This window comes from Lissotriton helveticus, chromosome 7, assembly GCF_964261635.1.
Source record: "Lissotriton helveticus chromosome 7, aLisHel1.1, whole genome shotgun sequence".
In the NCBI taxonomy this organism is placed as follows: domain Eukaryota; kingdom Metazoa; phylum Chordata; class Amphibia; order Caudata; family Salamandridae; genus Lissotriton; species Lissotriton helveticus.
The window spans coordinates 1,034,262,955-1,034,285,290 of record NC_136068.1 but is presented as its reverse complement, the minus strand read 5'-3'; the positions used below and the strand labels follow the sequence as shown (position 1 = coordinate 1,034,285,290).

The following is a 22,336-nucleotide window of genomic DNA, read 5'->3' as shown; positions in this document are numbered from 1 at the left end:
GTGGCCCAACGGGGAATAATTAAAGAAAGAAACGGCTGAGAAAGGTTACGGTGGTTGCAGGCAGTCTGGTCCCAGTTGGAGTGGGCAGCAGGCGCAGGTGCGGGCAGCAGCCTCGTACCTCCCAAGGAAGAGTTCGGGGTCTGGAGGCAAGAGATGGCACAGCAGAGCTGCGGGGATAGAGTGGACCTAGACTGAGGGTCGGAGCACAGCATTGAAACTTGTTGAAGGCGTGGCTTCAGAACAAAATAGTTACCTGTAGGAGTAGTTTGCAGTGAAAGAATTTTCTGGATTCGCATACTGTGCATGATTTCATGGTTTAGTGGTTGGGTCCAGAATTCTTCTGCTACCGCTTTTTTTTTTGGGTTCCTGGGCGACCATTTCGTGTAGTAGTCCTTCCCCGTTCACCTGCTCTAGGAGAGAGTTTATTTGGTCATCATCTTCAGATTCTATTTTTCCGGTCTGTTGGCGACCTTGTTTTGTGGTGGCTTCCTTGTACTTATTTTCTTTGTTTCTTATGGTTTTCCCATAATCCTTATTTCCAGGGAGATTAGAGGGTCGCATGTGAATCCAAAAAAACTCTTCAAGCTGCAATACCACTCCTACAGGTAAGTAACCATTTCATTTTGCAACATGAATTCTTTCTGGATTCAAATACTATGCATTGAGGATATAGCTATATTGTTTTCCCCTAGGAGGCTGGATTGGAAGGAGTATGGAGAGGAAAACAGATGCTTTAGCAACTTTGATCCTACTTGAGTTTCCTTATTCACTTGAATGTCCACGCAGTAATGTTTTGTGAACTTATGTACGGAAGACCATGTGGCTGCCATATAGAGGTTTTTAATGGATATGTTGCCAGATTGGCTCCCTTTTCCCCCTCAGAGAATGGATCTTTGTGTTAGCCATGTGCCAGCTGACTGGTAGTATGTTTGGATAGGTTTCACTATCCATCTTGCGAAGGTTCCTTTAGTGACTGTTGCACCCTTGTTGCTCATGGCAAATGAGGCAAAGAACTGGTTTGTCTTCTTGATCTCTCTTGTTTTCTATAACACATTACTGCCTTATTACGCCTAGCCTGTGTAGGGTTCTCTCCACCTTTCTTAGGGTTTTGGAAGAAGGCTAGTAGCTGCAGTGATTGGTTCACAGGGAAAAGGGAAATTACCTTTGGTAGGAATTGTAGGTTTGTCCTCATTACCACTCCGTCTTTAAGGATCTGTAGGTAGGGTTCTTGTTTTGTGAGCACTTGTAGTGCTATAACCCTTCTTATGGAGGTGATAGAGATTAGGAAGGCCATCGTGAGAGTTCGGTTTTGAAACCGGCTTTGTGCGTCGGCTCCAAAGGGCTATCGATGAGCTGAGTCAGTACTAGGTTCAGGGTCTAAAGTGGTGTGGGCACTATTGGTGGCGGGGTTATTCTTTTTGCCCCCTCCTGGAATCTTGTGTTTTGAAGAAACTTGTACCCTTGATTTAACTGGTGTAATGGACTATGGCTGAGAGGTTCACCTTTAAAAAAGCTTATGACACCCTCATCTAGCAGATGGATAAGTTACTTAAGCACTGTGATGTCTTGAGTCCACCAGTTTTTGACCCCTTGTTTGCTGCACTAGTTTGTGAATCCGCTCCACTTTACAGTGTAGCATGTCATTGTGTTTCCTCTTCTTGCTTCCTGAAGTATCTCCATGCTCCTGTGTGGTAGATATAAGATTGTTAAATTCTACTTCTAAAAAACGCTGCTGCTAAGATGAGTTCTGCTGGTACTGGGTGGTACATTTGCCCTCCTTTCATCATTAACAAGCCCATGTGCAGAGGCAGTTTTATTATTCTGTCCTGTGCCATTTCTACATGCTCAGAGAACCAGGACTCTCTGGCCCATTTTGGGGCAATCCGAATTAGTATCAGTAGGGCCGGTCTGCGTCTGTTCAGTGTCAGCGGCATTATTAGAATTTGCAGAAAGGCACACGCAAATCTCCCTGACCAGTTTATCGACAGGGCATTCCTCTCTGACCCCTCTTGTGGGTAACTGGATGTGCATTTTTTGGCATTTTGCATTGGTTTGTGTTGCGAAAAGGTCTATCTTTGGTGTTCCCTGTTCTTCAGTATTTGCCATTTCAGTTTTCACTCATGTGAGAAGTTTTATTGTGTGCTTAGCCTGTCCACTTCTGTGTTGTGCACACTGGGCACCTTAATGTTTACCAACGTTATCCTCCTTTTGGATAGCCCGTTTTCAAATGTCCACTGCTACCTAGGATAGTGGATGCAACCATGTTCTCCCGTTTTTTTAAGGTAGAGCATTGTGGTTGTGTTGTGCATCTGGATTTGGACTTCTTGTCCCTTGACATGTCTTTGGAAAGCCCTTAGTGCCAGAAAAAAAAAATCAGTTTGCGCTATAGAATGTTTATGTGCTTCACTCGTCCCTCTGGGCTCCATAGGTCTCTGATGTTTAATTTCCTCATGTGCACTCTCCACTCTGTGTGAGATGCATGCATTAGGATGGTCACTGATGGAGTTAGGTGTTTGAAAGGCCTGCCCACTGTGATGTTCTTCATGTTACACCTCTCTATCTCCTTTAGTACCTTTGCAATGGCAACCACTAGACCCTCCAAACATCTGGTTTTCTGTGACATTGTCCTTGTAGCCACTCTTGAAGAGGTTTCATCTGTAACTGTGCATATGGCACCAGGGGGATGCAGGATGCCAACATGCCCATTACCTTCCCAACAGTTCTCACTGTCAGAGACCATCCCTTCTGGTAAAGTGTTAATCTTAGGAATGCTTTGGCATTGTTTGAGTTCAGTGTAGCTCACGGGAAAAGTATTTTCCCTGTGTGATGTCAGTAATGATTTGCCCAGGTTTATGGAGAATCCAAGGTTGTAGAGCGTTTGCATGACAGTTCTTATGCTATTTTGGCACTGTGTGAACGATGATGCTTTCACTAGCCAGCCATCCAGGTAAGGGAAGACATGGATTCTTTACCTTTTCATATGTGCTGTGACTGTCGCCAGGCACTTTGTGAACACCCTTGGTGCTGATTTTATCTTGAAGGGAAACACTGAACTTGTGCCATGTTCGGTTAATGACTAACCTTAGGAGTTTCTTGTGCTTCTTGTTCATTGGGACACGCAGTTACAAATCCTTGTAGTCTATGGCCACAGCATAGTCTCCCTTGCCAAGGAATAGAAGGCCTCCTAAAGTTTTAATGAATTTGTTTAAGGTGCATAGTTCCAGGATCGGTTTGAATGTATTGTTCCGTTTTGGTACCAAGAAGTAAACTGAGAAGATTATTTGAACCTCTTGTGATTTTGGTACCCTTTCTATTGAGTATTTCTTTACAAGGCTTGCCGTCTTCTGAAGTAAGCGCACCTTTTCTTCCTTGTTGCAAGGCCTTTTCCTTGATCTCATGTTTGGAAGATTTAGCAGATCTACTCAATATCCAGCTTGTATTATGTCTAGGACCCACTTGTCGAGGTGAGCTTTGCCCTTCCTTCAGGAATACTCAGACTGCCCCACCCCACTCAACAGGGCACCTTTCCCTCTGGGCCAAAAGGTCTGCCTCTGTGTGCCTGGGTATTTCTACTGGGGTGGTTCATTTTGTGGTGTCACGCGAGTCACAAAGCTAGTGTGGGGACTCCCCTTCCCGACGATTTCCTTCTTTGTCTGTCTCACTCAGGAAAACTCCCATGAACTGGAGTGACCCCATGATCTTCGCTGTGACAGTGTCTCTCTTCATCTTTGGAAGCGACTCTTCCACTGCTGGCCAGTAGACGTTGTCCCCTGTTAGGGGCATGTTCAGTACAGGTGCCTGCACTTCCTGCTCTTGAAACCCTAGATCCACAGTCATGTGTGTCTTCTGAAAGAGCTGCCGGCTGGTAGTGTCAGCAGCGTCCAGTGCTGGCTTGAGGCATGTGTTTGTGATGAATTTGTCTTCTTATACGTGGGTCTTAGCCCTTGCCTGGTACAGTATCCAGGTCCAAAGCATGGACCTCAAGGTCCTTCTCCATCTATTGCTTTTAAGGCATGTAAAAACCCTTGAGGGATTCCATGATTTCCCTCTCTCTTGATGAGGGCTGTATTTCGGCTAAGAGTTTAAGTTTTTCCTCTCAATGTCAAGGGCCTTTTCGTTGATGTCAAGGTCTTTTTCTGCACCAAAGTTTCTTTCTCTCTCTGCTTTTTATTGCTCTTTATTGCTCCTATGCTTGCGTTAAGGTCAGTTCAAAAGGTCAACCGCCAAAGGTGTCTTTTTCAACTTCAACCTTTGCGAGTCTTTTTGTTTTCCCTCGATCACTGTTGGTTTTGGTCTCAGGACAGCGTTCCTTTTTAAGCCAGTGTCTCGACACTACGCCACTGCACCCTTCTGTTACCGGGACTTCTTCTTGTCACCCGTTGAATTTTTCCAACATCTCCTTCTCTGTCTCAATTATCATTTTGATGTCAGAGTCTTCCCTTTGTGCTACTTCTGTGTGTTCGAGCTTCTAATCGCTTCAGAGGTAGAGGTCCATCAGGGATGTCTTTGCCTTCACCATGGCGTAATGTACCTACCTCTGCTTTTTCCTTATTTTCAGTGTATTCAACTGAAATTCAACGCACGCGTTGATGTCCATGCAGTGTGATGTCCTTCTGGCCATTCTTTCCCCTTGTGGTCGATTTCTTCCTGATGGTTATTTTTTTGTTGTTAGTGGAAACGATGATGTCTCCTCGTTATTGCTGTATTTATTGATGTTCATTTTTTGGTATTTTCCTCCAAAATCCTTGGTAAAAAAGAATAGTTATTCTAATAAAAATCTTCTATGTCTTAGCTCTGTTTTCAGACTCAACGGCGGAAAGAAGAATCTGTATATGGCGACCAAACAAATGGGCTTCCAGGGCGGGTGTCTGACGTCACAGGGGAATGACTACTACACCAAATGGACACCACCCAGCAAAAAAAAAAAAAGAAGGAACAGGAGGGGATCCAACATAAGAATTACCAGATGGCGGAATATTGCACAACATGTGAATCCAGAAGAATCACGCTGCAAAATGAAATGTTCAACACTTATTTTGCAGGTTTCCTTTCAACATGTTTATTCTATGCCATTTCAGGACCGTCTACAAGTTTGCATGTTGTCTGACATACAGAGACAATTGGCGTTACATGTGTTGTTGAGGAGGTTAGTAAGTCATGTATTACTGTGGCACTTAGTCATAACTTTCTTAGGCAAGGTCTTCATCAAATTTTCAACAAATGACAATCCCAGTTGCAACCATTAGATAGAAGAGATTGCAAGGGTATGTGATCTATGACACAATCAAGCTAAAAAACCTAGAAAAGGTACCAAGCTGCAAAATCAGGGTAGAAACAAGAGATCGAAAAGTTAGTGACAAGAGACAGGAGGAAACAAAGATATACTGAAGAGAACAGACCCAAGAATGACTTCAACATTTAGAGATATAGCTGTCAAGTGAACAGGCCATGCATTATACCATCAGCCAGTCCTGGACGTTTAACCAGCAGATTGCTAAATATAGCAGGGGAAGCAAAACATTTTCAAAATGAGATGTTTTGAAGAGTGGATACAAGTAGAGACACTCACCTCTGTGTAATCAGCTCATGCGAGAGGCAGGCTGCAGCAAAGGTAGCCCTGCGGGGAAAAAGGCATGGGTCAGATGGCTCTCAACTCTCATTGAACCCATCAAGGGACGTGCGCTATGCCATGTAGTAGCTCAAACATACTGCAGTACTGATAAGCAAGCACTGAAGCAGCACTGTGAAGCACTGCATGGGGTCTGTACTTTAGGCCTTTGTGGTTCCTGTGCCATGCATTCCATGAAAAGAGTTCTGTAGTGATTTCAGGCTACACTGGCATTGTGCAGATCATGCAGGAATGCTACATTACTTCACTTATTTCACCCATGCAAGCACTTCCAAGGAGGCAGCATCGCTCTGCTTGATGGAAGGGAAGCAGTCAGAGTATGTCAGAGGAGGAGTGTGGGAAAAACTCCGTCGTATGAAGAAATGTATGTCTTTTGGGGGTGGTAGGATTGAGATTAAGACATTGCGCTCTAGCAAGAGCAGGGAGTAGTTTGACTCTGCTGCAGAAGGGGGTAACCGTGTAGGATCTGGGAAGGGAAAGGATGAGAGCAGATTAGCTCTGGAATAGGGGTTGGGCTTGGAATTCAGCTCAGGGAAGGAGGGGGTAGGGTTGCTCTTACTAGGGTGAAGGCAGAAAAGTCTAGCTAGGGGAAGTAGAACACTATTCTGGCTCCAACATGTAGAAGAGTAGTCTGGCTGTTCCAATGGAGACCCATGTGGAATTCCAATTGCACCTTAACCAGGGTCTAATGAAATAGAATCCTTACTGCACATTGATTTTGCATACATTGTTGCTGAACAGTCATTATTTAATCAAATCAGAACTGATGGGGTTACATATGTGCACTCAGAAGAAATCTACATGCAGCAGAGGGCCTTTGGTCAAGAAAAAATAGTCCCTACTTGTGACATATGGTTTGCACTGGCTACGTGCAAGCAGATGGTGTTTCGCCAATACATGCACTGAAAAGAGATTTCAGTGGATTCCACCAGTTTGTAGTTCATACTCATCCCAAATAAGTAGACTATTCCTTATTTTGTCTGCCGGGCACATGTAGTAAAATGTCCCCAGTCTCATGTCACATAATATTTATAAGGTTCACTTAAAGTCACTGTAGCACTGTTGCTCCTAAATCTAGTGGAAAACCTTTGCAAATCTTCAAATGAAATGTCAGCAAGGGGCTTTCTCGTTACCACTTCCACAGGACTGCATCCAGAATATGGATCTCTGAACTCTGTTCCTGCAACACAGCTCACCAAATACTGCTCCTCTGGACACTTTCCTCTCACACACCACCCTACCCAAAGCTGCTTTATTATTACTGTGCCTCCACATGCTCACTCACGTGACATCCTTGAGGGTGTTTCTTAGTTCTCGACCCAAGTCTTGGATGTAGACCCACTGGCCCTCCTGCACCCGCTGACCAGTCAGGTGTACATTGTCCACAGTGAGCTGTGCCTCATCAAACAGCCATTGCACCACGAACACTGGGCTACGCAGTGTGGGGTACAGCTTGTATCCGAAGAAGCAGTGCCACTCCTCTCCTTCTGGGTACTGTCGCCGACACCGCTCAGGCACCATTCCACTCCAAAATCTATCAATTAAAGCAAAGAACGGGTGTGAGGACCGCAAACTGCACTGCGCTATCCCCCAGCTTTGAACATGCAATTCCCTTTAAGTTGATTGCCCTGTGAGATAGGACAAACAGTGCCAACACAGTAAGAATACAATATTATCCAAGTTTGAATGTTGAGTGCCCTGTGGGTATGAATATGCATTGCTGGTTAAGTGCAATTATATAATGCCGTCAGTATATGTGTGATGATTTGTGGCTGTAAATGAGTGATGGATAAGAAAGCACAGTATTGAAAGGGTTACTTACCTGTAGTAGTAGTTTTGCAGGTTGAAGACTCTCTGGATTCACATGTTGTGCATCATTTTAACATCTACTGGTTGGGTCCAGAATTGTATCTACTTTTCTTCTTTTTATGTTTTTTTAATGGGCGCTGAACATTGGGCGACATGCTCCTCCTTGATGATGTCAGACTTACTTCCAGGAATCTTCATTGCATGTTTGCAATCTTCAGATTCTTTTTTATCTGACATCCTTCTGTATGTTGCTTCCCTTGTGTCTTCATAAAGTATCTCATCCTTCCCATTGTTAATCTCTGTGCTAGTTTTCTGGCGGAGCTAGGAGGGTGATGTGTAAACCCAGAAAGTCTTCAAGCTGATAAACTACTGCTACAGAAAAGTAACTTTTCATTGTGCATTGTGAACCTTTCTGGATTCACATGCCGTGAATATATCGTGTAGCATGGTGTTCTCTTTTCCTGTGGGAGGTTGGGTAGAGAACATGTTTGTGTTTGCAAACCGGTGTTTCGGTACCATTAGTCCACCCCTTCTTGCTTGCTTGGATGTTAACACATCAATGCTTGGTAAAGGTGTAAGAAGGACCATGTAGATGTTGACTGAGATATTGACCAAGAAAGCTCGAGTTGTCCACTTCTTCCTTGTGGAGAGTGCCCTGGGTTTTTCTTTCAGCATTACTTATGCTGCTGTGTGGTGTCTCTGTATTTTCTGAACTATCTATCTTGGTATGGTTCCCTTTATAACTCTTACATCTGTTTGCTGGGACGAATGAGATTAAGACCTGGTTGGTTTTCCGGATTGATTTAGTTTCCTGTATGTAATACATCACCACTCTCCTGATGACCAGCATGTGTAGGATGCATTCTGCCGAGACTTTGTTTACTGGAAGAACCCTGGCAGTTGTATTGCTCAGTTAACGTGGAAATGTAATACAACTTTGGGCAGGAAATTGGGGTTAGTTCTCATCACTATCCTGTCTTTGTAGATTTGAATGTTCGGTTCCTGCACAGTCAGTGCTTACAGTACGCTCACTCTGCTTAGTGATGTTATGGCTACCATAAAGGCAGTCTTTAAAGGTAAGCAGTTACAGTCCTGTACTGTGCATGCACTCGAATGGTGGTTTCATCAGTTGTGTAAGTACCAGGTTATGGTTCCTTGTGGGCGCTGCTCTTGGCGGCACAGTCTTTTCAATTTTTTGGAGTAATACTTATGTTTTTACTTCCTTTATATTTCCATGTTTATTTGGGCAGCATTGATCTTGAAGATATAAGAATTCTGACCCTAACAACTGAGTGATTTTGTTTCCGGGTGAAAAATATTGTCCTCCTGCATGGTTAGAATGTCCTACTGGGTTGATAGTGGCATCACATGTCCCAGTGCCAGTAGGTCAGATCACCATGCCAGTCTGTCTCATGAGTGTCATGGTTGACTGTTTACATCCCTCTCAAACTCTCTATTACCAGGATGATCAGAGGAATTGATGGAAAAGCATATGAAAATTGCCTTGACTATTCCACCAATAGGGTATGCACCATGGTCCTTGGGTTTAGGTATTTAGACACAAAGCTTTGGCATTTTGCTTTCTCTTAAGTTGCAAATAAGTCCACGTGTCGCCACCTTTTGAAGATCCTGTGTAGTATCCATGGGTTTAGCTTCCTTTTATGGAATGCACTTTTTTTATCTGCTTAGTCTGGCTACCTCTGTGTTCTCCGTTCCCGACAAGTGTATGGTTACCAAAATTATGTTCCTCTGTAACGCCCATTTTCATATCTCCTATACTAGGCTGTGTTGTCCATTTGTATTTGAACAACCTTCCCCCTGTCTTGTGATTGGAAGGCTTTAAGAGCTAGGAAAACAGTCTTGAATTCCAGGGTATTTTTGTTTTACTGCCTTCTCTAGGTTCCACAGGCCCCTGATGTTCAGACTGTTCATATGTGCTCCCCATCCAATGTGGGATGGAACCATTATATGTTAACAGTGGGAGCTGGTTGTTGTAAAGGTCTGCCCACTGTGATGTTCTTCCTGTTCCACCACTATATCCTCTTGTGCACGGTCTGAGTTACAACCACCAGATCTTACCACCTCCCAGTTGTTTGTGACCAGTAGCACTGTAGCAACTTTTGAAACGTCCTCTTGTTGAGCCTGGCATTTGGTATGAGCAGCATACATGATGCCATCATGCTTATCAGTTTTCCCACTGTCCTCACTGTCAGAGCTTGCCCCCTTTGGTAGAGGCGATATTGTTCTGTCATTGCTTGAACTGTCCTTCGTACTGGGAATGCTTTTTCCTGTTCCGAGTCCAATGTGACCCCTAGGAAAATCTTCCCCCTTTCTGGTTCTGTGGACAATTTTTGTCTGTTAAAGGAGAATCAGAGTCTATGCAGTGTTTCTAAGACCATGTCAGTGTTGTCTTTGCACTGCTGGTATGATGGACTTTATGAGCCATCCTACAGGTAGGGGTAGATGGGACTCCCCTTCCTTCATAGGTATGCTGCTACAGTGAACAGGCATTTTGTAAAGACAGAGGGTGCAGATAAGGGCTGAACTGTGAACAATTAATGAACCTTTTCTACTATAAATCTTAAGAATTTCTCATGTCTTCAGTTCATCAATGTTTAGGTACGAGTTCATGAGGTCTATAGCTGTGTAGTCCCCTTTCCGAAGGAGTGGGATGTCCTTTTACAATGTTGTCATCTTTGAAACTTTTGTGTAGTGTTGTACATGTTTAATGCCCTGAGATCCAGGATGGGTCAATGACAAGTCTGCATTCATTACTAGGAAATAGAGGGATTAAACCTCATCCTCTTTTTAAAGCTGCCACCTTTTGAAGGATGCTGATTACTCCTTTTCAAATGTATTGTGTTGATGTTTTGAGGTATCACCCTTAGTGTGATGTTGGGTGGTGCTTTCAAGAGTTTCATACAATATCTGTGTGAATTATGTCGAGTATGCACTAGTCGGAGGCGATGTTATGCCATTCCCATTGGCATCATCGGACTGTGCCTCCTATGGTTGCTATGTGTACGGATGGCTGGTTTGTGGAGTCACTTGCTGGTGTGTGCAACCCCTCTTCCTCATGCCCGCCCTTGAACTGCCTCAGTTCCTGCACTACTGCCTCTGTCTGTGATGGTGTACTGTGGCTTGGTTGCTACCTACTTAAGGACGCAACAGAGGTGGCGCCGCGGCCAGGGCGACTGACGCTGGAATCTGGGGACCACGGTTCGATCCCCGGCTCCGGCGGCAGGTTAGCCCAGCACCATGTGACTCTGGGCAATAGCTCGCTTAATCTTCCCGACGGCCCCCCAGCGCCTAGAGACCCTTACGGGTGATTGTGCGCTTTACAAATGTGGACTTTACTTTAACAGAGGTTGGAGGTTGTGAATCCTCCCTTAAAGGCGTTCTCCTTCAAGGAGTAGATCCTACCTTGAAGTGGCCTCTGAATTGTAGAGTGCGCAGAGTTTAGTCATCTCATTGTCCTTTTTCATTCTTAGGAGGGAGCCATCTACTACTGTTCCAAAGCACGTGAAAGGAACGTTCACCACCACCTCGTTTCAATCCTGATACCCTTAGCAAGAAGTCGCTCCCGAGTGTGGCTCCAGTACACAGTTGTCTGCTGGAAGTGTCTGCAGCATTAATTCAGGCCGGTGTTACTAATGGTCTCCCACTCCGGGTACGAGTACTCTTTTTCAATAGAAGTCGCTCCAGAGTGTGGCACCAGTACACAGTTGTCTGCTGGCAGTGTCTGCAGCATTAATTCAGGCCGGTGTTACTAATGGTCTCCCACTCCGGGTACGAGTACTCTTTTCCAATATTGTTCTGAAAGGTAATGCACAAGGCTCTCCATCTCCTCCCACGGTCGCAATTCTCCATTGACCGGCAGAAGAGTGCTCCATCTTAATGGCCACCATGTAAACCTGCCTTCTCTCCCTTTTGGGTGCTGGGTCCACTGATGTTGGTTAATTTGCCCTCTTCCAGGCCCCACAGACTAAGATGGAGTCAGCAGGCACTGATCCCCTCGTGTAGTTGGTGTCCTGTGTGTAGTGCCTGTATTTGTGGGATAATAGCCTTGGCACAGCTGACCCATTTAAGGCCTTCAGCACACTTGGCAGCATCAGGAAGATCTGGCTCCTTCTTTGAGATGGAAAGACTTCCCTTGTCTTTCTTTAAGCTTGATTCTGTAGGGGTTGCTGCGTGTTTCACCACAATATTGTAAACCTAGAGGTCATGTGGAAGCAAGGGTCCCGAGAGGTAGGTTTCCACGCCTTCCTCAGGTGAGTGAGTGTCGATATGTTGCTAATCCTCAGCGGTGTCTGCTCAAAAACCTATCCTAGTACCATCCGTCGTAGAATTCTTTGTTGAAGCTGAAGACTTCCTCTCCTTCTCTTCGGCCAGCTCGGGTATTTCCGGGGGCTGTAACTCCAGTTCTTTGGCATTCATAGCAACCTCGGCTGGTGTTTCCTGCGAGAGCCGGAGTGGGATCTTGTGTCCCTTCAAGGAAATGTCAAACTCCTTCTACCTCTTGATAAGAGCCTCCATTTTGGTCTGAGGTGCCTTTTCTTCCGTTAAATGTTGAGGACTTTCTTTTTGAAGTGTAACCCTCTTGGGCAATTCCTTCCTCTTGTGTTGTAAATCTCATTTAGGAGTCAAGGCCGGTCTTGAGAGTTTGCCTCCAACTGTGTCTTTCTGCTTAGACCAGAGGGGCTCTTTGGGCTTTTGCTTTGCCTACGGTGCCTTTGAAGTGAAGGTTGTCTTCTGTCTGGAACTGACCCATTCGGCTCTGTCTCTGATCTACCCTGTGGGGTCTTGTGGTTCCACCCTTCAGTGTCTTTTGACAATGGTCTCTTTGGCACCTTCCCCTTCTCAACATCAGCCATTTCATCGTCTGAATCTTACTGCTACACCTTCTCCAGGTCGTTGTTGTAGGTCTCTGTCCTCTAGGTAGATTTCTGTGCCTACCTCTACTTCGACCTCACTTTGGGGATCTTTGGTCACAGGTGTTGCAGCCTTCTGGCATGTGGCCCTTGGATAAGCACAAGATGCGACCTTGATGGTTATCCTTCTACGCAAACTTGTGGTGGCATGTAGGGCAGAACCAGAATTGCATATGCTCCATATGCCAACGCATTCTCCATGCCGCACGATCAAGAACCTTGTGGCCTCCTGGTTTTGTGGAACCCGGAGGTCTTCAATGTGAAAGACACCATTTCGTCAGTGTTGATTGGAATCCAATGGTTTTTTCAGTTTGTCCTAGTTTTTTGATGGAAAAAAACGTCTTTCTCCAGTTCGTCCAGGAGCTATCTTCACTGCCTCCAGATCCAACAGTGAAAAACAGAATCTGAAGATGTCCGCCATGCAATGGAGCTTCCTGTGCGTATATTTGATGTCATCAAGGAGGGATACCAAATGGTCGACGAATAGACCCACTCAAAAAAAGAAAAAAAAAAAAAGAAAAACGACAAGTAGAGACAATTCCATACCCAACCAAGCAATGGCAGAATGATGCGCAGCATGGGAATCTGGAAAGACTGATGCTGAAAAACCTTTCAGTTTAAATAATTTCCTGTGGGTAAAGACTGTGTTCCATGTTGTTATGAAAGCAGTATTTGGTTTTCATGCATACTACTCAGTAAGTGTGACATAAGGTCCTGAAGGTATGAACATGCAGGGTGATAAGAATTTGTATTGCCATGGAGGTTTTTATGATGGTGAGGTGAAAGACCTTAAGAGTAGATAGGAAGCTTTAAAACATGAGTGGCAACAGTGGTGGGTGGAGTTTTATTTTATTTATTTGTGTATTTTATATAGCGCACAGCGGGGTGTCCCGGCGCTCAAGCTCACACTACTAGATCTTGTATTAGGACATTTAGCAGAAGAGATACGTTTTCAAAGCTTTGCGGAATGATGATTCCTCCTCGATCATACGGAGGGAAATAGCGAGTTTATTCCACTGATAGGAAGCACACACCTGAAAAGTTTTGCCCCAGAGCTTTCTTGAATCTGGGGATTGACAGCAGATGTTTTGAGTTAGAGCGAAGATGTCTAATCTTGCTATAGGGTCGAAGGCAGGATGAAAGATAAGCAGATCCCTGACCGTTTATTGCCCTATGGGTTAGTGTGAAGGCTTTAAATTCTGCCCTCTTCTGAACTGGTAGCCAATGCAAACTCCGTCGGTGAGGTGATATATGTTCCCGCAGGGCAATCCCACAGACCAGTCGGACCGCCGCGTTTTGAACAATTTGCAGCCTATGACATAGGCCCGCGGCAAGTCCAAGGTATAATCCATTGGCATAGTCTAGATGAGACGTGATTAATGCCTGGACAATAGTTCTCCTAGTGTTGCTGGGAAGATAATTAATGAATTTTCGAATCATCCTAATTTTTGAAAAGCAGGCAGCTGACACAACCTGTACTTCGTTGTGAAAAGAGAGATTGGTGTCCCATCTAACCCCCAGATTGCGAACTGAATCCCTGAGCGGGGGAGCTACACTCAGATCTACTGGCCACCAAAGATTTGAATCCAGGGGGGAAGATTGATGGAAAAACAAGACTTCAGTTTTCCCAGCATTCAGTCTCAAAAAATTATTATCCAACCAGCAAGCAATATTGGGCAAGCAATCTTTCAATGGGTCAAAGGTAGTTGAGGTCGGGGCATCGTATGAGAACAGGAGCTGAATATCGTCTGCATATGACGTAACTAATTCCTGACTGAAAAATTAGCTCAGCCAAGGGGGCGAAATAAACATTAAAAAGGAGGGGGCTCAAAGAGGAGCCTTGGGGAACACCCCATTTGAGCGGGAAAGGAGGAGTGAACACCGCTTGAGTGCGGTTAGACAGGAAAGAGGACAGCCAGTCCAGAGCTTTACCCTGAATGCCTATTGACCGGAGACGATCTAACAGGACAGGGTGAGAGACGGTGTCGAATGCTGCGGAAAGATCCAGCAGCACCAACACCGCTCTTGAACCCCTGTTGAGCGTCCAGCGTACAGAGTCAGCCATCTCTATCAGGGCCGACTCGGTGCTGTAACCAGATCTAAATCCATGCTGGGAATCATGGAGTAATCCGTGAATTTCTATAAAGTCTGCCAATTGCTGGTGTACCAGCCTTTCGAGGATCTTGGCTGGGGCAGGGAGTAAAGAAATAGGCCTATAATTGGCCGGATTATCGGGGTCGGCGCTGGCTTTTTTGAGAATGGGGACCAACCGAGCATGTTTCCATGAGTCCGGAAATACGCCAGTCCTAAGGGAGTCGTTTCAGATGCTGTTAAGGATAGGATTAGGAAGAGGGGCGAGCACTTTATATTGCTTGGCCGGCCAAGGGTCCTTCGGCGATCCTGATTTACACTTAAAAAGCTCTGCAAGAGAGCGATCTAGCGACATCTCTTCAAATTCTGAAAAAACTGGGGCTGAAGCAGGATGAACAAATAATTTATCTCCTGTTCTATTGCGGTCGCTGTGAGGAAAAGAATCGTAAATAGCAGCTATTTTCTCCTCAAGGTAATCGGAGAGTCGAGTACAGAGAGACTGAGACACCGGGGGTTGGCGATTGAGGGCCTGAGGTTCAGTAAAAGTTTTTACTGTATTGAAGATCTCCCTGGCAGAGCCTTGCGCCTTGTTGATTTTCTCCGCAAGGTAGCATCTTTTATGATTTATAATTTTTTTCCGATATTCCTTGAGGGCAGCCCTGTATTTGGATTTACTGTCTGTGGAATAAGACTGTCTCCAACTACGGGTTAGGAGTTAGGGAGGGCAGCAGTGAGGAGCAAGAAGGCAAAAGGAAAGAGCTATAGCACACATCTATGGTGCTAGAGATGAGAATGGCATTTATGAGTTTATGGTTGGGTTAAAGTAGATGTAAGGAGAGAGCTTAGGTGGACGGTGGAATTGTGGAGTGATGAGAATGGCGCAGTAGTGTAAGTAGTGCGAATGGTGCAAACAGTGTGCTGTGAAGCCCATTCTAACCAGACTTTCAGACATCCTGGGTGGTGGTCTCTGCACTGTGCATAATGTGATGAGAGTAGATGGTCTCAGTAAAGTGAAGTCAACTGTGTTGTATTTTGTCATACTATAAGTGGTGAGGGTGGTACAGGAGTGAGGTTGGCGCAGTAGTAGAACGGTGTCTATTGTGTAGTACTATGGGTGGTGAGGCTTATGCACCTTTATAGGTTGTCCGGGGGATTCATTGCCCTCACCTGACTCCTCTGCGGATGGCTTCTGTAGGAGGGCAGGTGATGGTGTCAATGCAGTCTGTTCTACGGTACTGTTTGTTGTCCAGGAACCAGCCAGAGTCAGACAGGCCCCTCACCTGTATCCCAGGATATCCCAGCTCCTCCAGCTGCTCTGCCACCCGATCCACGTTCAGCAGCACACCAGTGCCACCAGCACTACAACAAAAAGACAACCAATTAAGGATGACCCGACAGAAACTTAACCAAAGAGAAATCAGAATGCAGGTAACCATCTATTAAGAAATTAGTGGGACAATCAGTTGACTGAAGAAGAATTAAAGGCTCAGCCACCATTCATTGGGCAATCAGTCACGCAAATGGGTGGTGTCTGGTGTAAGCAGGCTGAAGACTGCGAGGTAAACAGCTGAGCGCATTCTAAGGTTTTGTCATGAGAAGAAGATTATTTCAGAGGTATAGAGCGTGTCAGGGTGTATGGCATCTGGGGGTTGCAGCCTAGTTTTCCTTGTGTTCTTTTTCTATATTGGTATATTCTTCTATAAAAAGGTTTTGACTCCTCTGCTGTTCGGGAGGTCCGTCTTGCTGGGCAGCAGCTGGAGATTTTTTTTTTTGCTGCTTTAAACATGAGACCCTTCAAGCTTGCACCGCTTTGCTCATTAGACACCAGTGAGTAGGTAATTGACCAATGAAAAATTTCAGAATGAGCATTCACCGGGATTGACAATTGACTCACTCATGAGGAGACACATGGAAGGTAAACAAAAGAGGTAACGAAGAACCCACAATCAACCAATGTGAAATCAGAGGGACAGTCAATCGACCAAGGAGAAACTACAGGAACACTCATACTACTGATGGAAAATGCAGGCAGAAAATGGCTCACTCCGCTACTATGGTAAGAGAGGATTGCACACATTTAGGATTGGTTGGCGATCTGAATGCCAAAGTCTCTACTCGCAGTGTAACGCTGTACTCTAAGGCCTCGAAAGAGGAAGCTTTAAAAATTCCCCCGCTATGTTTCCAAATAATATTCGGGTAGATAAAAGAGGCTTGATCCTATTAGAAGGCTTGAGAAGTACAGATCTAAATGCCAATGAGAGAACAGGAAATTATTTTCCAGCATATGTTATGCATAACTTGACTTCTGGTGGGTCTATTACCAACTACTTAATTATTTCAGCTGATACTTTCAATAGGTTGTCTCATATGGAAGTTCTTGAAAAACTCTTATAGCAATAATATGCAGATCTCTTGTAAAATTGAGGTGACCCCAACAGAAGTAGGCTGGTGGAATTTTAAAGATAAATCTGTAGGTTAAAAAAAAAATTTGAATATACTGGAACATCAAAGCAGCTTCAAAATTAAAAGAGACACTAACAATACTAATAGGCGATTAGCAGCATATGATAACAGGAGACCACCAGCCTGCTCAGCCAGATCCATTGGTATCTTACGGTTGCGTAAAGATACTTTGGTTTCTTTATGTAAAGCTAATTATTGGATACCACATCTAAACCTGGTAAAACTTTTAAATGGGTAAATAAATAAACTAGTGAGGGCTCAAGCAAAAAACATTTCCTAAGGCAAGAAAAGGAAGATTACAGCTTGGTCCAGTTAAGAGGCCGCCTCAAAAAATTATGGTAAAAGGTACTGGGAAATAATCTCAGATAGCTGTGGCTCTAGGGTAAAATCCCTCCCAATTCCCATAAAAGAAGAAGTCTGGAAATCGTATCTCGTAGATCTTTATTCAGCCAACTCTAATTCAGTTTGGTCTTGCTTCTCTAGATTCTGGGAGTGTAGATGTTTTACTTATAGTCATGCTCCTCTGATGAGTGAGGAGGTAGGACTCATTAAAAGAACGAGAGCTTCTAGAGCAATGGGTCTTGATGAAATTCCCAGGTAAATAATTTAAAAAGAGCCGATGTTGTGGGCTACATATCTTGCTCACCTTTTAAATTACTGCTATCAGCAGAGGAAGACTACCCCCCCCCCCCCCCTTCCTGGTCTGGTAGAGTTTTATTTCCACTATTTAAAAAGGGGCCTAGATATCTTCCAGGTAACCACCACCATATAGCTTTACTAGATGCCGTAGGGAAAGTATTTGGACACAGTATTTTGGAACATCTAACTGATTGGGTGGTGGAGGAGAAAATCCTTCCCATAGGACAAGCATGATTTAGAAAAGAACACTGCACCTTGGATAATAACTGTGTGTTGAAATTAATATAGGAGAAGTCCCCTCTTATTCAAGGGTCAAATATATGTGGCATTTATGGATTTTTCAACGGCCTTTGATAAGGTAGACCGGCCAACACTCTGGGATAAATTACAAGAAATGGGAGTGCCTTCCCCTGTGTATCTCTTATTATTGCTTTGCACTTTCATATGTGGTGTCAGGTGCTGCTAGGGGGAGATCAAGGCCTATCATCCAAGCAAGGCAGTTTGTTAGCCCCGCTACTCTTCTCTTTGTACGTAGCAGATCTACTCAAATGCTTCACTCCTCAGGTGAGTGATGCGCCAATGATAGTTGGCTGCCCTTTTTCTTGACTGATGTATGCAGACGATATTGTAATTAAGGATTTGACTCCCAATGAGTTGAATAAGAAATTGATGTCCCTGTAGAAATATACAGTGGTACAGTATTTGAAGATAAACGCCTCTAAAAGTAAAGTCTTGATTTTAAAAAGAAGGAGAAGAAAGATTCACAATTTTATTTGGAGAATTGGCTTAGATAAACTTGAGATTGTCGATTCCTATCACTATTTGGGGAAATTAGTAGCTGGTAAAACAAAGGACAAATGCCACATTAAACACAGCTCTTGTAAAGCTGTCTCACATGCAAATGGTCTACGTGTATTTTATAACGTAATGGGTCGAAGGCATTTTTTGCATATGATATCTTGTTTTTAAAGTGAAAGTCCCTCTAATACCATTATATGCTATTCAATCTAGCAAAGTAGGAAAATGGAGTTTCTTGAGAAGATAGAAGGCCGGATCTTACGTAAATTATGTAATTTTAACACATTGGTCCCTACTCCAGCTATTCAATTGGAATTTGGTCTGATAAGCAATTTTTTCAAGGATTAGCTAGAGTGATTTGGTGGGGCTATCAGCTGAAGAATAGTGAATCAAATACAATAAGGGGTCTCGTAAGTCAGGAACTTTTTGGTGCAAAAGCAGATAAATATTTCTTCTCCCGTGATTTTACTTTTGCGTTGAACCACTTTGACGCATATGAGGAGCTTGTAATTTCTCTTCCACTCTTAGAATTCAAAACTTTTAAAAAAACATTAGTATCATAAGTTTCCAAAGAGATCTCAAGTACTGTAGGATGAAGAAAAGATTGGAGATCATAGCCACATCAAGTAACCCAAGAGTTGCCCAGAAGTATTTAGCCTGGGATTTGAATCATGGTATTCGCAGTTTGTTGATTTTATTTCGTATGAATTTACTTCTGTTAAAAGAACTAACGGCAAATTGGTCTACCTCTGCGAAAACAGGGAGATGCTGTAATATGTGTAATTTTGGCATCCAGAACCTTAATCGTATTCTGTTTGTTTGTCCAGCCCTGTTACCACATCGCCTTCGTCTGTTTCAACCAATGTTTATACAGAATTATATCAAAACTGTAGTGAGTTTCTCTTTAAAGAATTAAATAATATGTACAAAACCATTTATTTCTTTTAAGGAGTTTTTTAATCTGTTTTAATCTCTTAGTATACTGCTATCTGAGAGTAAGCTAATGATAGGACTATTTTTTCAGTAGTATAAACCATCTTTATCATCTATAGTTAGAAAGGAGGAACTTGTTTTAGGAGGTTGTAACTTAATACTGTCATGTGGTTACTAGAGACATTGTGGACATTTTTAAGTTAGCATGAGCCCGGTAGACATGATGCTGCTTTTGCGCACAACCCTGCATGTCTATTTTGCACAACTCAGTTTATGCCTTTCACATGAGAACTCTCTGCTGTGCACATTCTCTGCCTGTTCCTGGAGTTTAGTCTGAACATAGTGAGCAAGGTCGATAAACACAGACTTTTGTTATCTGATCAGTCCCTAGCACTTAGATAAAACATACCAATGCAGCTGTTTTTGCTGGAGACTCGTACTTCAATACTATGAGGATTCATGCTTAGATAAAACATACCAATGCAGCTGTTTTTGCTGGAGACTCGTACTTCGATACTATGAGGATTCATGCTTAGTTAACACAACATGGAGAGGAACCTTTCCAGGGAGAAGATCAACCCGCACCTGTGATGTAGAAATATGATCTATGGCCTGAGTTATGGGGTCTGCTGACAAAGCCCAGAGATCTTCTATTATATAATAATACTTCTGCTTACTAAGTGGAGGGTGGTTAGGCCTTATAGTCCATTATCCACGGTCTTTATAAAATGATATCTCCATTTATGATATATGACCTTGCTGCAATGCTAACTGTATTGATATTATGCCTTTTGCTGCTGATGGTGGCTTGTATACTGCATTTTAGAACAAGTTAGTTAAAATAAATATTTTCAACTATTTTCGTGTTTCGGTCAGATCTTATTGTGGAGAAGTATGAGAATGTGAGTAAAAAGGTGTGTCTTGTTGCCGTGATTCCTGAGAGATCCAGGAGTGTTATGTTCTGGGGTGTCTAATCATTGGTTTCTCCATTTGTGAGTAGGAGAACAAGTAAGACACTTTAGCTAGTCGGTCCTGGGCTTATAGATACTAAGGCGGTAGGAAGGCTTAGCCCCTATACACCGAGGTCCCATAATCCTGCGCATAGTTCTGTGCCGAATCCCTGCAACATGGCGCTCAATGTTTGGTCTGGTACTGATTCGCAAGACCCCTGAATAGTGCTTGTCCATAATACCATATCACTAATTACCGGAGAAGCCCGTGGTGCGAGGGATTGACATCCTATATTAGAGATTATAGGTTTTTAGGTCTCGCGACCTATCGATGCGCGCATGCGCATCGAGCGGAGCGAGAATTCAAGTGGCGAAAACATCATGAAACCACCAGCTTTTTGCTGGCGTTTTCATGCAGTTCATGTGAACCACGTGAGCAAACATGCACGCGCATTCACGGCCAGGGCTTCTCCTCCCCTAATTATTCATGGCCGGCCGCAGGCTGGCCGTACTTTCACTTTCCCGCTTCTCCTCCCCTAATCATTCATTCCCGGCCGCTCACAGCACATCAAAGGGCTTCGCCCAGCGTGCGCTCTGCATTCTCTCCCCAGCCAGCTTCCCCCATCCCTCGCACCCCCTCCTCCTTCAGGCCCCCACCATTTGCTTCCATAGCTTGCAAAGACCTCACAGAGAGCCTTTGACGGTATTGTCCTTGCTGTTTGCAAACATCGCATGTCTGTTTTCTGCCTCAGCAGTCGGTAAGCCAGCTGGCGCTTCATGCTTTTACTGTAATTTGCTACATTAGTATTTTTTCCCAGTGAGTCATTCTCAGCACTCCAATGGAGATCATAGTTTGCTTTCAATTCTCCATCTCTGGTCTGTACTTCGAATGTACGTTTGTGGTCTTTCACTAGCTCCGCTACCTAGTTTCTCTCGTAACCCTCCCACACTAAAATCTGCTGCAGCTCGGTGTCACGTCTGCTTCAGCTCACCCAGTTTTCTCTTTCTTCACCATCACTCTCCCACCACCTTTGCCTCTGCCAAAGTTGATTCTTTTTAAATTGCGCTAGTACAGCACATGAAAAACAATAATTTTTTTTAATCTATAAAATTGCGCTCGTACTTGCAAAGCCATCAATAGCCGAAACCAGTCGTGCTTTTAATTGCTTTCAAATTACCCACAATGCGGAGTCATGCAAGGTGCAGACTCCTTGAAAGATCAGAACTAAAACTTAAAAATGCCTGTCGCCGATACAGGCTTTGCAAATGCGGACAACAATAAAAGCTACTGCCATCCGAAAAGCATTAGCAAAGCAAGAGCAGATTTTGCCAATGCTGGTTCGCTCCCTGTGCCACTACAAAAACTAGCCACCTGCAAATCCGTTTTGGCCCCGCCCCTTAACTGCCAGTCTGCCTCCCCTCTGTAAGAGAACAAGCAACCCCAAAAGCGTTGACCATGTGGGGCTTCACCATTTAGGTGCAGCTCGAGTCCTACGGCACAGCGAGCTACGGTAGCCCTCTTCTTGCGGCACTTAAAGCTGCAACTGTGGCCAATTCACAGCTTCTTTTCAACAGGTAAAAAAAGTGGGAAGAGAAACCTTTTAGGAAATTCACTGCAGCTGATCTTCCAAAACCATTTAAAAACAGAACAAACCCTGATCACTATAGAAGCTGCATGGCACGGGAACCTCCATTTGAAAATGGTCAATGCTTGAATAACTGCATCAGCGTCAACACCGTCGTGAAGCAGTCTCTTAATTGTAGCATCTTAATTCCCAATCACGCTGCGAGCTGGCAGGCAAATAGCTCACCAGATTGAAGTGAACATTAATTACATTTCATCATGACGCAGAGTTCTTCGGTGCCATGCGGGTGTGGGATGCTTAAATAAATAAGTCTTCACCACGGTCGAAATGCCTCTTACATTAGTTAAAACTTGTAGAACTTGCAACAATGGTGATAAGAAACCTGGAAAATTGATTCATCTAGATACGTTACACTGCAGAGGTTACTTTAACTACACGTGGTAGGCGAGCATTAATTAACGCTAAATAGATTAAAAGCACAAGTCTCAAGTAATACATACCAAAATA

At 44.1% G+C, this 22,336-nt stretch overlaps 1 protein-coding gene across 3 annotated transcripts in view; it reads right to left on the bottom strand.

Annotated features, from left to right (window-relative positions):
* The window catches only part of NOTUM (notum, palmitoleoyl-protein carboxylesterase), a 155,273-nt gene that overhangs the window by 49,006 nt on the left and 83,931 nt on the right, over positions 1–22,336 (bottom strand). For all 3 annotated transcript variants that reach the window (XM_078653789.1, XM_078653790.1, XM_078653791.1), the window contains exons 8-10: positions 15,628–15,819; positions 6,915–7,163; positions 5,570–5,617 (exon numbers count right to left, since the gene is read on the bottom strand). In XM_078653789.1, the coding sequence (XP_078509915.1) occupies positions 5,570–5,617; positions 6,915–7,163; positions 15,628–15,819 (489 nt within the window). The remainder of the gene's footprint in view (positions 1–5,569; positions 5,618–6,914; positions 7,164–15,627; positions 15,820–22,336) is intronic.